This window comes from Actinia tenebrosa, unplaced genomic scaffold (genome assembly GCF_029948245.1).
Source record: "Actinia tenebrosa isolate PJP-AT-01 unplaced genomic scaffold, QUT_ActTen_1.0 PGA_scaffold11__36_contigs__length_13525064, whole genome shotgun sequence".
Taxonomy (NCBI): domain Eukaryota; kingdom Metazoa; phylum Cnidaria; class Anthozoa; order Actiniaria; family Actiniidae; genus Actinia; species Actinia tenebrosa.
In genome coordinates this window covers 1,344,172-1,358,753 of record NW_028292571.1, presented here as the reverse complement: position 1 = coordinate 1,358,753, position 14,582 = coordinate 1,344,172, and the positions used below count along the sequence as shown (strand labels likewise).

At 37.3% G+C, this 14,582-nt stretch overlaps 1 protein-coding gene across 1 annotated transcript; it reads left to right on the top strand.

Moving 5' to 3' along the window:
• Positions 1–690: 690 nt before the first annotated feature.
• LOC116297970 (uncharacterized) lies at positions 691–14,405 on the top strand. Its single transcript, XM_031706289.2, has 22 exons — positions 691–828; positions 1,684–1,875; positions 3,089–3,248; positions 3,328–3,432; positions 3,978–4,087; positions 4,552–4,644; positions 5,217–5,261; positions 5,368–5,500; positions 5,733–5,828; positions 6,627–6,697; positions 6,873–6,963; positions 7,303–7,455; positions 7,997–8,129; positions 8,731–8,793; positions 9,475–9,587; positions 10,041–10,085; positions 10,550–10,660; positions 10,738–10,833; positions 11,671–11,853; positions 12,200–12,273; positions 12,697–12,783; positions 13,523–14,405. The coding sequence occupies exons 1-22, from the start codon at positions 799–801 to the stop codon at positions 13,667–13,669; spliced, it is 2,331 nt and encodes a 776-aa protein (XP_031562149.2). The 5' UTR covers positions 691–798; the 3' UTR covers positions 13,670–14,405.
• The last annotated feature ends 177 nt before the right edge of the window (positions 14,406–14,582 follow it).

Here is a 14,582-nt window from a genome sequence, read left to right as displayed (position 1 = left end):
AAGTTATTTGACGCTGGTTATTACAAGGTAGCTACTGACATACGAGTCTCATCAACTGTCCACTGAAAACCACAGCCTTTTGTTTGACCCAGCGGGAATCTCATACGAAAAAAGTAGGTCTCCGGCTCGTAATGCCCTCGAAGCACAGGAGAGAACCAACAAACAACTCTACTCATATACAACACCGAACCTGGCGGGACTCGACCTCGGGTCGCATAGATGAGAGGCGAGCGCTTACACCGCTATGCCACCCGCGCCTCCCAAAATCATATCTATTTTGATGATTTCATAACGCAACCATGACAGCTTTTGATTTAGAGCCGTGTAGATTTTTTCCTACCACCCTTATCAATTTTCATGATTGCATGCGTGAGAGCGTGTGTACCGTTGGGCGCTGACCGGATGTCGCACAAAAACATGAGTTTGAACACAGGAAGCCCAAGCTTGGTTTCTGTGGTGTCATATTATGAGGGAATGTATGGTGATTCTTCAAAAATTGCAATAAAATCATTGAAACGTAAAATAAAGCCTCGAAATTTTACCTGATCACTGAGAAACAGCACTTCTTTTGCTTTGTGTGGTTATTTTTTGAATTTAGCCCGTTTTAAGGATTTTTTCCCTCACCAGTAAGAACTCTTCTGGGTTCCCTGTGGTAATTCTAATTCTTTTGATGGGCTCCCTGTGTTTTTATTTCCATGATGCAATGAAAGTTGTCAGCATTTTATTCAACTTATCATCTAAATTTCTATCAGAAAATCATTCATAAGATCTTCTAAAGCTACCTTCATTACTTTCCCAATGTTTTCGTCCAGCGGAGTGTCTCCACAGGTAAGGTTTTGTGTACTCTAAAGTGTTTTATTGTGTATTTTCGAGGTAAGAGAGACAAGATGGCTGCCATGAAGTAAACTCTTGCGACACGCGATCTTTAAAACATTTTTCTCTCAGCCTATATTTTCCTTGTGATAATGATAACACATTTGTTAATTCCTCTGGTTTTGTGTTCTTATGAAGTAATTATTTATTAAAGCAGCATTGAACAACTTAAAATTCACAACTTTGAAGGTTTGATGATACAGACTGCAAAAGAAAATAAGGTCATCCATAACGAGCCATGTAAACGTAGAAAAAAATATTATAACAACCAGAATGATGATTTTATCGTAAAACATACGCAATAAAACCTTAAACTCTTTTTTCTTCTTATATAGTTTAAAAAATACGAATAACTGAATTTTTTAACATCACCATTGTTATGCAATGCATTTGGATATGGTACCTATTCAGTTCCATTACCTGGCATTACGGTTTTGCTTCAAGTCTAAAATATTCTTTAGCTTTCAAGATCATACGAGAGAAGCAAAAGAAAAACATGCAACTATTTAAGCCTCTGAAAAAAGAATGAGTCATAGATTTTTTACATTTAACAGGCTATTTGTATTATAGTGTCATTCACTACCACTAACAGGATCCTTCGCAAACTTTCTTTTGTTGAGTTCATTAGCACCTATTGTCTTACTTCCTTCTTGCAAGGAAATACAAATTTAAGTAAGAAATGAAACATATTGGTAGTTGTAGTGAAATTATGCCATCATGAAAATAGCTTATTATGATAAGAGTAATTCTCAAATTCCTTTCTTCTTTTATTTCCTTCTTTCTTCATTTTTAAAAAATTGGTTTATCAAGGTTGGAGGGTTACTGTCCAGTGCAGCATCATTATTAGGCAATGCCAAACATGCTGCCTCGGCAAGATGTATGACGTATCTTCAAAAGAAAAGCTGGAAATCTCTATCTAAAGACTTAACAACAACAACTACGACAACAACAACGCAAAAACGAGAAACTCAGACAGAATCACCCATTATTGCTGAGTTAGAGGTAAATAGTACCACCAATTACACATATATTGTATTACCCAATAGACCCCTTGCATGTGATGTCAAAGGAGCTCAGTTTGGAGGATAAAACAATAAAATTTCAAAATCCTGAGAATTGGAAACCTATTGTTATGTCCTCCAAATTGAGCTGCATTCCGACGTGCTGCAAGGGGTCTATTTACAGTATGGAATATGTTAATACAAATATTTCATATAATTATAAGTAGTAATTGTCTAGGAGCACAATCTCGTACCCAGAGCCCATAATCCTCCTTGTCAGTACTGAGAAATGAGAGGCTCTGGTTGTAACTGATTTTTTGAGCATTCCTATTGGTCCGGGGGAAAACAATAGAAAGAGTCGTTCCGGAAATAAAATGGCTAACAGACTCAAAAATATCAGGAAATAAGTGGATTTTTCAAGAACTAAATTGGCTTGAATCGAACTCAAAATTTGCTAGAATGTGGTACGATAATCAATCAAGACTGGAATTTAAGCAAATTTTCACGAGGATTAGTGCGAGTCAAGTTAGCGGCCGATCGCTCTTGCATTTGTCGTGATGATTTGAACTCAAAAAAACAGTGTTAAAAACTCGCAAAACAGCACATGCAATTAGTACCCGGGGGAAAACTTTACTAAATAAACTATAAGAAGGCAAAGGATAAATAATTTAACTACTATATTCAAGCTAAAAAGGTCAAAAATTTATTACCGTTTGTTCGAAACAATTTGAATCCCTAAAGATCAAAGGTAACCCAAACATCAGCTTACCTGTGATTAAGGTATGCGCAGTTGAAACTTCCGGTCCGAAATTCACGGACCGGAAGCCAACTGAAAATCAGTTACAACCAGAGCCTCTCGTTTCTCGGTGCTGACCATGAGGAATGTGGGCTCTGGGTACTAAAGGAGCATTCATTTGGGGGGTGCAGGGGGGGGGGGGTGGGGAAGGGATGGAGGAATCCACTATCGTTATCCTTTTTCTTCAGGCTTCTTAATTGGCTGAAACTTAACCTCCTGACTGATTCTATCCCCACTTCTTAAAAAACGAAGGTAAAATGGAAATGTGAGATAAGAGTTATCTTTTCCATGTGTGTAGTGGATTCAATCATATTCTTTTACTCTACGTAGGATGTATGTTTTAATGTTGTTAAATGATGTGGGCTATCGTTTACCTATAATAATTATATGCTTTGTGTTTGTGTTTTTCATGATTTAGAGGTCCTGTAATAGAATTCTTGATGACTTGGGTCTTAGAGGTCTACCAAAGGACTGGCAAAAACGAATAGTTACTCCCCTGTCAATTCCAGCGCAATCAGATTGCCGACCATGGCTTGTGTCTCATGTCTCTGCAAACAGCTTTTTTGAAAACAAACATGGTAAGTATGTCAGAGAATAAATGTGGATTTTTTACTTTCATTTTTGTGTTGGAAAATACTAAAAATTTTCTTTTTTTAGGTTTTTCTGAAGATGGGACCAAACTGATCAAGCCAAGAGATACTCATTATAATCCATATTTTACATCATTGTCCAGATTACTTCAGCCAAACAGATCAATAAATGGTATGTATATATATATGAACATATTGAGAAGTGTGGATCAAACAGCGACACAATATATTACAATGCCAACTTGAGTCCTTCAGCAACATAATTGGCATTGCAAGCCTGCAAATTAGTGCCAGACATTTGTCCATTAAACTAGTGGTTTTGACTGGTGAATGTTCAGTCTGAACACACACGCTGACTGGACTCTTCTGTTAGGATTTGGAATGTAAAAAACTATGAAAAAAATTGCAAGACCAGAAGCAGAACTTTAAAGTATATGCCCGGGTCAGAAATAAGAGTGAAAAGTGAATCCAATCAGTGGAAAGGACAGATCTAGTGCAACACATAGCAGCTGCTATGTTATTTCAGCTGTTTCACCTGAAAGAATTGCCGCAGGTGCATTATATTTTTTCTTGGTTGCAGTATTTGAAAGAAGCTTTTGTCTGACCAGACTGGCTGCATGTCCTTATCCCTGATTTGGGGTATGACAACCTTATAGAAAAAAAATATTTGCAGGGTTGGAATGGTAATGTTCATATTCCTGGATTCTCATCTTTCAGTGAATCAGAAGAGATTTGTACAACATGGAATGAGTAGTAGAATTCAGATACTTGAAGAAAGAGCAAATTATGAAGAGGATAACCCAAAAGCACAAGCAGATTATTTGAGAGTAAGAAATTCAATCAAATTCTAAAGTCCTGCAATCAAAACTTGTGTTCAAACTCAGTTTTTGTCCATAATTAGTTTTGACCATTTCTTTAATAACATGACTGGGACATAAATAAAATAAATATATAAAAAGAATAGAATAAATAAATGAAATAAATAATTTTGATTCCGGAGCTTAAAATATCGCTGACCATTGGATAATGTCGTGCCACAATTGGAACTTGTGCGGTCAAATCTTTGTCTTATCGGTCATTTTGACCTGTAACGTCAAGCCAGAAACAAAGTATGACCAAGCTAAGACTTATTTGGCTGGCCATCATGACAGGTTACTGACTAGCCAAAATTTTTTCTAAGTCCTGTGATTCTGTTTAATATCAAGTAAAGGCTTATCTTTTAAATCATTATCATTTGCTCCAGTGAACATTAATTATTATTGTTGTTAAATAAATTTGCACTTTACTTAAGGCCATGGTAACAGAAGACCCTCAGTATGTCATCAGAAGATATGAAAGTGGACGTTACGCTATTGATGAGTCTGTGAATAGAGAATACCTCAAGGTACATTTTACTTTCTATGTACTAGCATTACGCCAAAAGTAAAAAGGTCCAGTAAAAGGGTCTTTTCAAAGACCCAGGTTTCAAGCAACAGCTGTACATTTATGCACAACATCAATAATTGAATTATTCTTCAGTACTTTAGTACAAAAAAGTTAAAATGCCTTGGTCGTGACTCAATTTCTATTGAAAGTTAGCTTTCAAGTTCAAGTTCTTCTTAGTGTAATATTTAGATCTTATTAACCGAGCGGGAGGTCTGTACGGGATAATCTTGACCGAGGTCTGTACCCGACCGAGGTCAAGGTTATCCCGTACAGACCAACCAAGCTCAGTGGATAAGAGTTTTATTATATGACCACTTTTCATTGAAAAGGACAAATTGTTTTCGCCGTAAAATTAATATGCGATTGGACCAGTTAATACCGGAGAATCTAGACCAGTCCGCGATGCGATCTATCCAATCAGATTGCTCAATTTGCTAGTGTCCAGGCTCTAAGATTCACGGTCATATAATAAGATTATATTATATATTAAAAAGTTATGAGTTAATGAAAAAGTTCTAACTGTTTTTTTAGGCCTTGGTTCTTGCTGAAAAAATTGACACCGATGACCTGGAGAAGGTAATCTTAAAACTCTGAAAACAAAGGACTGTCAAAGTCTGCAGTCATTCTCTTGCTTCCTTTCTGTTTATAGTTTATTGATTTTTGAAGTTCCAATGCATTGTAGGTTTCCAGGTCAGGTCATTATGGTTATCCGAAGGGGACATCCTATGCTGCAGAACCAACCAGAAAGGCCAAAGATGGCAGATATGATGGCTCTGAAGATACTCCACTACATGTTGTAGTACAGAGTCAGAAAGGTATGTTATGACTTATCATTCTCTGTAAGACATTCATCCTCACATTTTAACATCACTTTGTGAGCTATGTTTGGATACAGAGCATAGGGGCTAGGGGTAATGCAGCTACAAAACATTTTAGCCACTCACTGTACGTGTATCCCCTGATTGAATAATCTTAATGCATGGGTGTGCAGCAAAGTATAATCCCCTACATTTATTGATAAATATTTTTTCTGTGGATTATCACCAGGTGCATTCTTCAAGGAGCAGATGTGGAATACCATTCGATTCTTGATTGCTTTATTTTTGATTCTCTCTGTCATCGAAGCACAACTTCAGATGAAAAGTGAGTAAATGCTATTAGTCTTAGAGATTCAAAATACCATAAAGACAGAGTGAGTAATCAGTGCAGCAGAGTTAAACCTTAGAGCCTGAGAATTGGTGGCATTTGTATTGTGTTCTTGAGAGTTTCATAAGTCAGAGTATTTATTGTTATTAACAATTAAAACTCATCATCTAGATAAGTTTGGGGTTAGGTACCATGGTGCGAGCTGTGCGCATCAATCAGACTATGCCCTACCATGGAGGTAACAATGGCAACCGGGCCACAGCTCACCACCTGGTACCTGTCACACTGACCATTCAGTGGAATAATACTCACCTTGCTCCCACTAATTGAGGAGTGGGCAGGCCGGAAAAAAAATTTCTGCTGCAAGCTCACAACCAAAGCTACCAAGACTGCTGGCAAAGCTGCCACTAGTCCTTAGCAAAAATGCGCCCCATCCCCCATCCCCCATCCCCCACCCCCCACTGCATATTATTGGGGTGGGTAGCGGCTGGCCGCTACGACTCGGTTTTAACTTGCCTGAATTTCATTCATGCTCATTAAACAAGAGAGCAAAATGAGAAAAAAATAAGAGAGAAAATAAGAGAACAAAAAGCTTTAACAGTGTAGATCTCTTCAACGAAATAAAATATACATATTGTACCTTGGGGTAAAACTTTGATAGACTAGCATCCCATAGAGAAGGTGGGGAAAGTATGTGATGCTCTTACTGTATTTGCCTCATGTTACAGAATAAGATTGCCACCTTTGAGCCCCCCAAAAGATTTAACTGACTACTGACTTGCATTAAATTCACAGTGACAACCAATCAGAAGGAGATAACGCCTGATAATGTGGATAGAAAGTTCAGATTTAATGATGTTCAAGGGGTAAGTATAGTAGTACATTGCTTTCAGTTTGACCCCTTTGAGAGCTCTGTGCATTTACTGTACTTGATGTGGTGATAAGCGATTGATTACAAGATGAGAAGCTTTTCTCCTAAATGCCTCTTACGAGTCAAACATGTTTGTCTCCCTCTGCTTCATTGGTTCTTTTTTATTGAAGGTTGATGAAGCCAAAGAGGAACTGCAAGAAGTTGTGGATTTTCTACGCAATCCTGATAAGTTTAAGAGGCTTGGTGGCAAGCTGCCTACTGGTAAGTGTGAACATTGATGCTTCAACAAAGGAGAAATGTAATGTAATGTAATGAAAGGAAAGGGAGAAAGGGAAGAAAATGGAAGAGAAGAGAAAAGATGAGAGAGAAAAGAAAAGAAATGGGAAGATCAGAGAAGAATAAGTAAAGAAAACCAAAGTGTTGGTTGAAAATTCTATACAGCTGTAGATAAAGAATCCTTTTACAAGTGTACAAGTGTAATCAAAATTTCAAAATCATTAGTAATTTCTTCTACACCCCAACACTGTTGAATATCCATGAAAGTTTGCCATACATTTTAAAAGATGGTAATGTCTTTATTTTCTTTTCTGGTGTCTTAAGGTGTCTTACTGATTGGCTCACCTGGTACAGGCAAGACTCTACTGGCCAAGGCAGTAGCTGGAGAAGCTGGTGTGCCTTTCTTCTTTTGCTCTGGATCTGAGTTTGATGAGATGTTTGTTGGAGTTGGAGCAGCAAGAGTCAGAAACCTATTTGGTAAGACACAGTATACCCACTGACCAACACTACCCACAATATACCACACAATAAATGTATACAGCGCAATATACCACACAATATACCACACAATATACCACACAATATACCACACAATATGCCACACAATATGCCACACAATATACCGCACAATATACCGCACAATATACCGCACAGTATACGGCACAATATACCGCACTATATACCGCACAATATACTGCACAATATACCGCACCATATACCGCACAACATACCGCACAATATACCAGACAATAAACCACGCAATATACCACGCAATATACCACACAATATACCACACAATATACCCACAATGTACCACACAATATACCACACAACATACCGCACAATATACCGCACAATATACCGCACAATATACCACACAATATACCATACAATATACCACATAATATACTGCACAATATACCCACAATGTACCCATAGCTCCAAGAGACATCAGTGCTTTTGTGGGTTATTTATTATATGTATAATAGATCCTATTGTCATTGCTATTTCATTACAGCTGCCGCAAGAGAGCATGCACCTTGCATAGTGTTTGTAGATGAGCTGGATGCGATTGGTGGAACTCGTATTGTTAACGATCACCAGCCTTACTCAAGGATGACACTTAACCAACTGCTGGTTGAGCTTGATGGGTGAGTCTATTGCATGTATAACACACTCACATTGATTACATACATTCATTAATGGAAGGAGATTTCAACGGAGTCATGCACATATAGGAGTAGATGGATTCATATATAAAGCATAATATATATCTTTGTCAAACTCATTAATAATTCATGAGGAAAACACAACAGAAATCACGACTGTGAAGCGTGTTGTAAATCTGATACAAAATGTGTGTTCATTTGCATAAACTTTAAGTTGAATTTCCGTGGGCAGATTCACTTTAATTTTGAAAATTTTAGTGAAACACAAAGGAACTAACCTAGACGTTTGTTAAGCAATATACAATATTTGTGTTTGTGTTTTATACGATATGGCTACTCATACTGTATATATTACATATTATATAAATCATATGTATTTTACCAAAGTTTTAATTATGAAATTTCTGGAGACAAGTTTACTCCAATTTTCTTGGCGTTTCAACGCCATCAAGCATTATTTACGAAAGGTTTTATAACATCACTTTTAGAAAGGTTTTGTAATATTTTCCTTTTCCACATAAATTATATGTGACGTGCTCTGATTACTTTTTAATTATTATTATTATTTTATTTTTTTTTACAGTTTTGACAAGTCTGAAGGAATTGTTGTAATAGGAGCAACAAACTTCCCAGAAATCTTGGACAAGTAAGTACAATTATACTGAAAACTATTTATTTAAGTCATTTTGTTGTCATGTATTAGTATTTCTTTGTTGTTTCTTCCATCCAACTGTTCATCTGGGTGGCATGGGTGACATAGTGGTTTACTGCTCACCTCTCACCACTGTGGTCCTGGTTTGAGCCCTTGCTCAGACTGGATCATATGTGAGTTGAGTTTGTTTGATGTGTTGTTCTCTCCCTTGCCACAAGGGCTTTCAGTATCCTCCCTCTCTAAAAATCAACATGTAAGCTTAGTGTTGTATGTGGTAAATATAGAATGTAGTGGTAGTGCGTGTGGAGGGAACCTCACGGAAGAGCCCCATACTAGCAGTGCTAGTTGTAAAATATATAGTTTTTATAATTCTGATGATTGCATAAGCATGAAAGTCGGAGTAACAGCTAAAGGGATGTCTTGTATTTGATATATCTACAATCTATTACGCTCTGCTACTCATTGCATCGAGCACTCTACCGACAGTATAGACTCAAGCATCCAGATTTACAGTATTTAGTTTTTATAATTATATATATTATATATCTATCCATTCATTTGTAATACTGATAAAAATAGAGCAATGAAATAGCGATGCTTGGAATCGAAACAATAAAGGTTATTTTTAATCTCTTTCTAATTGTTTTCCTTTTTTTGTATGCTTGTTTTCCTTAGGGCACTAATCAGACCTGGTCGGTTTGATACCAAAATCTCAGTGCCAATGCCAGACATCAAGGCACGTTTCCATATACTGAAGGTTCACCTCAAGAATGTGACTGTTGCTGATGGTAAGTCTACTGCTTACATCCTGTTCTTAAACCTGCTCTTAAACCTGTTATTTTAATTCATTCTCCAATTATTCAGGTTTCTGGGAAGCACAGGTGCGTAGCGGCGAGAGCGCTCTTCTCTCAACAAGGTGACCTGGGTTTGATTCTCAGACTCAGTGTCATGAGTAGAGTTACTTGTTGGTTCTCTCCTGTGCTTCGAGGGGTTTTCCTGGGTTCCCTGGTTTTCTTCCCTCTGCAAAAGTAAAACTGTGAAATTCCAATTGGAATCCAGTGGAAGAAGAGCCAATGTGTGGAAATGCCACTGTTAAATACTATTTATTTTTCTCTGGTTTTCCTCCCTCTGCAAAAGTAAAACTTTTAAATTCCAATTGGAATCCAGTGGAAGAAGAGCCACTCTGAGGAAATGCCAACTGTTAAATACCATTCATTTTATATTTTATTTTATTTTTGTAGACGTTGATATAGAAGTGCTAGCCAGGGGTACATCAGGTTTTTCAGGTTAGTTCATACTTACAGTTACGAATTAACAAAAACTACGATATTAATAACAACAATGATTAAAGTTAATAACGATCAGTATGGTTACAACGACCACAAAGGCACAGCAAAGAAGCTCAAAGAAGAATCACGCCAACATTAATGACCAGCCACACCCCAATCTCATTGTGTAATGCAGTGGTTATCCTCAATAATGTCCCGGTACAGGTCTATATTTCTAAAATATAGAACTGTCGCGTGGACATTCATATCAAATCAATATGAAATCCAAATCCATTGTTCCTAAATCATGGATCAGGGCTGGTTATTCTGGCCTTGGCCTCCACCTTTATTTTTAAGAATGCCCTCGCCCTAGTGTTTGATCCTTTACTTACAGTATCAATGATGAGAACATTAATTAGAGCAAACTATGTATTAAAATCTAAGAATTGAAGTATGTGTTAAACTGTTATTGGAATGTTTAGGTGCTGATCTTGCTAACCTAGTCAATCAAGCAGCAGTCAAAGCAGCCACGAGTGGGGACCCTTGTGTATCAACCAAACACCTGGAGTTTGCTAAAGATAAGATCATTATGGGTAAGAATACCTACCACTGAAAATAGTATCTTTCTTTTTTTCTGGACTCCACTAACTATATGTTCCTGGTGTGTTAGGTCCAGAACGCAAGAGTGCCGTAATCAATGCAGAAAACAAGAAAATAGTTGCATACCACGAAGGGGGTCACGCTCTGGTTGCTTACTACACCCCTGGTGAGTAAGGACAGGTCTTTACAGTGCGACTATACCAACCAAGTCCACACAGACAAATTTTCAAATTACATTTTATCCAATCATGGTTGAGTATAGGCCGAGTCCAATTTGGCAGTCAGAGAAATGTTTCAAGTCTAATTATTTCTTGATTGGGGAGCATGAAATCCCATTACCTATTAATTATATAGTCGCCTAATTAATCCCATATCAACAAGACCTGTCCAATTAAGAAAAATAATTGGAGTATATATGGAATAATTAGTATTTTCTGGACTCGCCATTAAATGCGAGTAGAGTTTGTAAGGTTTTTTTAACGGGTTTCCTTCCTCAACGAAACCTAGCACGCTGAATTCCTATTAGATCTGTGACTAAGCCATGCCCTGACTTTAATAATAATAATAAAAATAATAATAATGATAATAATAATAATAATAATGATAATAATAATGATAATAATAATAATGATAATAATAATAATAACTTTATTTACGTGTCGACACTTTCTAGTTTACAATAAATTGTGAACTAATAGAGGACACCTATCTTCCTATCATCCTATCTGTACATTATAAAACTCCCTCCCATCCCATCTACCCTTCATATGTAATTTAAAAATAAGTAAAAAAACCCCGCAAAATAAATATCAGATAAAATAATAAGAATATTATCAAAAAAGACACAAAACTAAAATATATGATAATAAATACATCAACTAAAAAAAAAATCGAATCGATCCCTAGACCCCAAGAGGTGAGTGTACTACCGCTATGCTACCCTTAATTCCCGTGGCTGCTACCCTAGGTCAACCAGTTTTGTATAAATCTTGAATGTTTGCAGGTTCTCTTCCTCTTCACAAAGCCACCATCATGCCCCGTGGACAGGCCTTGGGAATGGTTGCACAGATCCCAGAAACAGATGACCTCCAGTGGACCAAGAAACAGCTGTTAGCCAAGCTGGATGTGTGTATGGCAGGGCGTGTGGCTGAAGAGATTATCTTTGGTAAAGATCATGTTACAACAGGTACCTAATGCTTCCACGGTGTTTTCGTTTGTGATTCCTAGTTTTTTCCTTCATTTATTTCTGTATGTGCGTAATGCGCAAAATGGCTAGTTGGTGACTGCATATCATGTGCGCCTCTAGCGATTTTCCTTTGTGAAGACAAAGTAGACATACAAAGGCTTTTCTCCTGGGCTATTGATGGTTTTCAACCAATCCCAAGAGAAATAAATAACAAAAGACACGGCGGCCATGTTGGAGGATATAACAAAAGAATTCATTGACAATTCTTTTGTTAGGGTCCTCCAACATGGCCGACGTGAAAACCATAAATTAAGTTGGCTTAAATCGTATAAATATTTGTTCCTAGGAGCATCGAGTGACTCACAGCAAGCCACAGCTATAGCAAAAGCAATGGTCACTAACTACTGTATGAGTGATAAGGTAAGCAAAAACATGTCATGTTCCGTTTAACAGTGGTTTTTTAATGAGTGGGAAACGTACGGTACCGCCTCACAGCACGTATTAAGTACATGGTACGACATACCATAACATTGGAATGGCTTCCCATTGTCTTCCAGTAATTCAACCAATCACAACGCGTAGTTAAGATACCGTACGGCTACAGTGCGCCGAATCATGGATTTGTCGTATCCTTTCCCACTCATATGAAAACCGCTCTATTTTGTTTACGACCCTATTAGAATATTCAGCTTTCAGGAATCATTGCAAAAGAAAATCTTCAGTAGTAAAGCATTAATGATCAATTTTCACATGATAACTGGTGATATTTTCTAACTTTTGAAGTATATCTTCAAGTGACAGTCTGTTCTTATATCAAAGCCTGACAAATCATTTTTTCTCCAGCTTGGAATGTTCCAAATCAAGGACACAGACCACTTAAGCCCAGAGACCCAAGCGATAATCGAAAATGAAATCAAGAGATTATTGTCGGTAAGCTATTTGCCATGGCCATTCCTGTCGGGGGAATAGCGAAGGAAGGGTATTAAGGTCTAGCTAGCGTATTATATACAGCCATTTCAATAAACCTTGTCATCGTCAAAGGCGGACAAACGATAGGTCATTCCCACGTGGAAATGGTTTATTTGAATACGAAGAACATTGAATCAGTCTCAACACTAGGGTCCATGTTCTTGACGAGACTAAGAAACAGAAACACGAGTCATTCCAGCTATTCTTGGATCTTTGAATAACCTATCTTCTATTGCTTTTCGCCTAACTCCTTTGGCGATGACGACGTTTTTTGAAATACGTAGGTGTATACTGACCAAGATCTGGTTAATCTTTGTGATGGGGAAAGGAGTGCATTATGGAATGTTCTTCCATCGTTCTCCCTTTACTACACCAAAACTGCACACAATTTGGTATGGTTAGAATTTGACGCAGAGGAATTTTCATCTAGGCTCTTCTAGATCAAATTGAAATTTAGAAGTTAATTTTGCGCAGGAAGGAAAACCGGAGAAAAACCCTCGAAGCACAGGAGAGAATCAACAAACAACTCTACTCACATACGACGAGTCCGAGTATCGAACCCGGGTAGCATTGGAGAGGCGAGCACAGTCACTGCTTCGCCACCCATGCTTACAAGTATTCCCTTACTCCTATATATATTCTTTGTCCTGAATGAATGCATGTTAACGTCTTTATTTTTCTACCTTACTTTTATCATCAGGAGGCATATGAACGAGCAAAACATATTCTCGTAACAAAATCAAAAGAACACAAACTTCTAGCAGAAGCCTTACTAAAGTATGAAACCTTAGATGCTACAGAAATCAAGCTAGTCTTGCAAGGACAGCCACTCACAAGGCAGTTATAAAGATATGGATTACAACCTGTCTTCGAAAAATTATTGATCAATTAGAACAATAAACAACTGTATGATGCCAGAATCAAGCGATACTTGTTGTGAAAATCCCCTGCGAGTTATAAGGTCTCTCCCCCTTAGTAGTAGTTATGAACTATGATGTAAAAAATGTACACTGGAGCAACTATAGAAGAAAACAAAAAACAAAAAAAGGAAAAAAGAAAGCAAGAAAAAGAGAGAAGGAAAGAAAGAACTGAAAAGAAATGTTATACGCCGCCATGTTTTGTTCATCAGAAAATCCAATTCTGACCTGGATTTTATGACCTAACAACTTAGGTGGAGTGAATATGGGTGTGTATTTACCGAGAGGTGGGTCGGTAAAGTTACCATATTCACTTCGACTTCGGAGAATAATTATTTTAGCATGATTTTAGACTCGAATATCGGAGACAACACGAAATTCAGGGATAATTAAATACGTTTTTAAATATTACTTCAGTTATAGAAACTTCTGCAAACCACATGATCACCGCTCGACCAGTAATTATCGTCTCACAACCACTGGTCGCTCGACCAATCACAGCGTGCAAAACTCTATTATTATTCAAGTCTAAAATTTAGACTTAATTCTTATATCTGTTCATATTTGTTATTTTATATCACTTGACATCTTCTCAAGAACAATGATTGTTTTTGAAGTTTAGTGTGGTTACAATATGCAATAAATACCAATCCAGGAATGACAAAGGTTGAGTAGTCCATCGTTATTTATTGTAGATACTGATAGCTCAGGGACCGTGGAGCAACCTGAAAAGTTTGGGGACTGAGATTGAGACTAGTATGGGAAAAAGTATGTGTGTGTGTGGGGTGGTGCAACGATTGGAAAATATGAGAGAAGGGGAAAATATGGGGGAAGGGAAAAAGT

Coding starts and splice junctions, on each gene's coding strand:
- LOC116297970 (XM_031706289.2), top strand. CDS start 799: ATGTTTTCGTCCAGCGGAGTGTCTCCACAG. Junction 5,262..5,367: donor ACACCGATGACCTGGAGAAG/GTAATCTTAAAA, acceptor AATGCATTGTAG/GTTTCCAGGTCAGGTCATTA. Junction 8,130..8,730: donor CTGCTGGTTGAGCTTGATGG/GTGAGTCTATTG, acceptor TTTTTTTTACAG/TTTTGACAAGTCTGAAGGAA.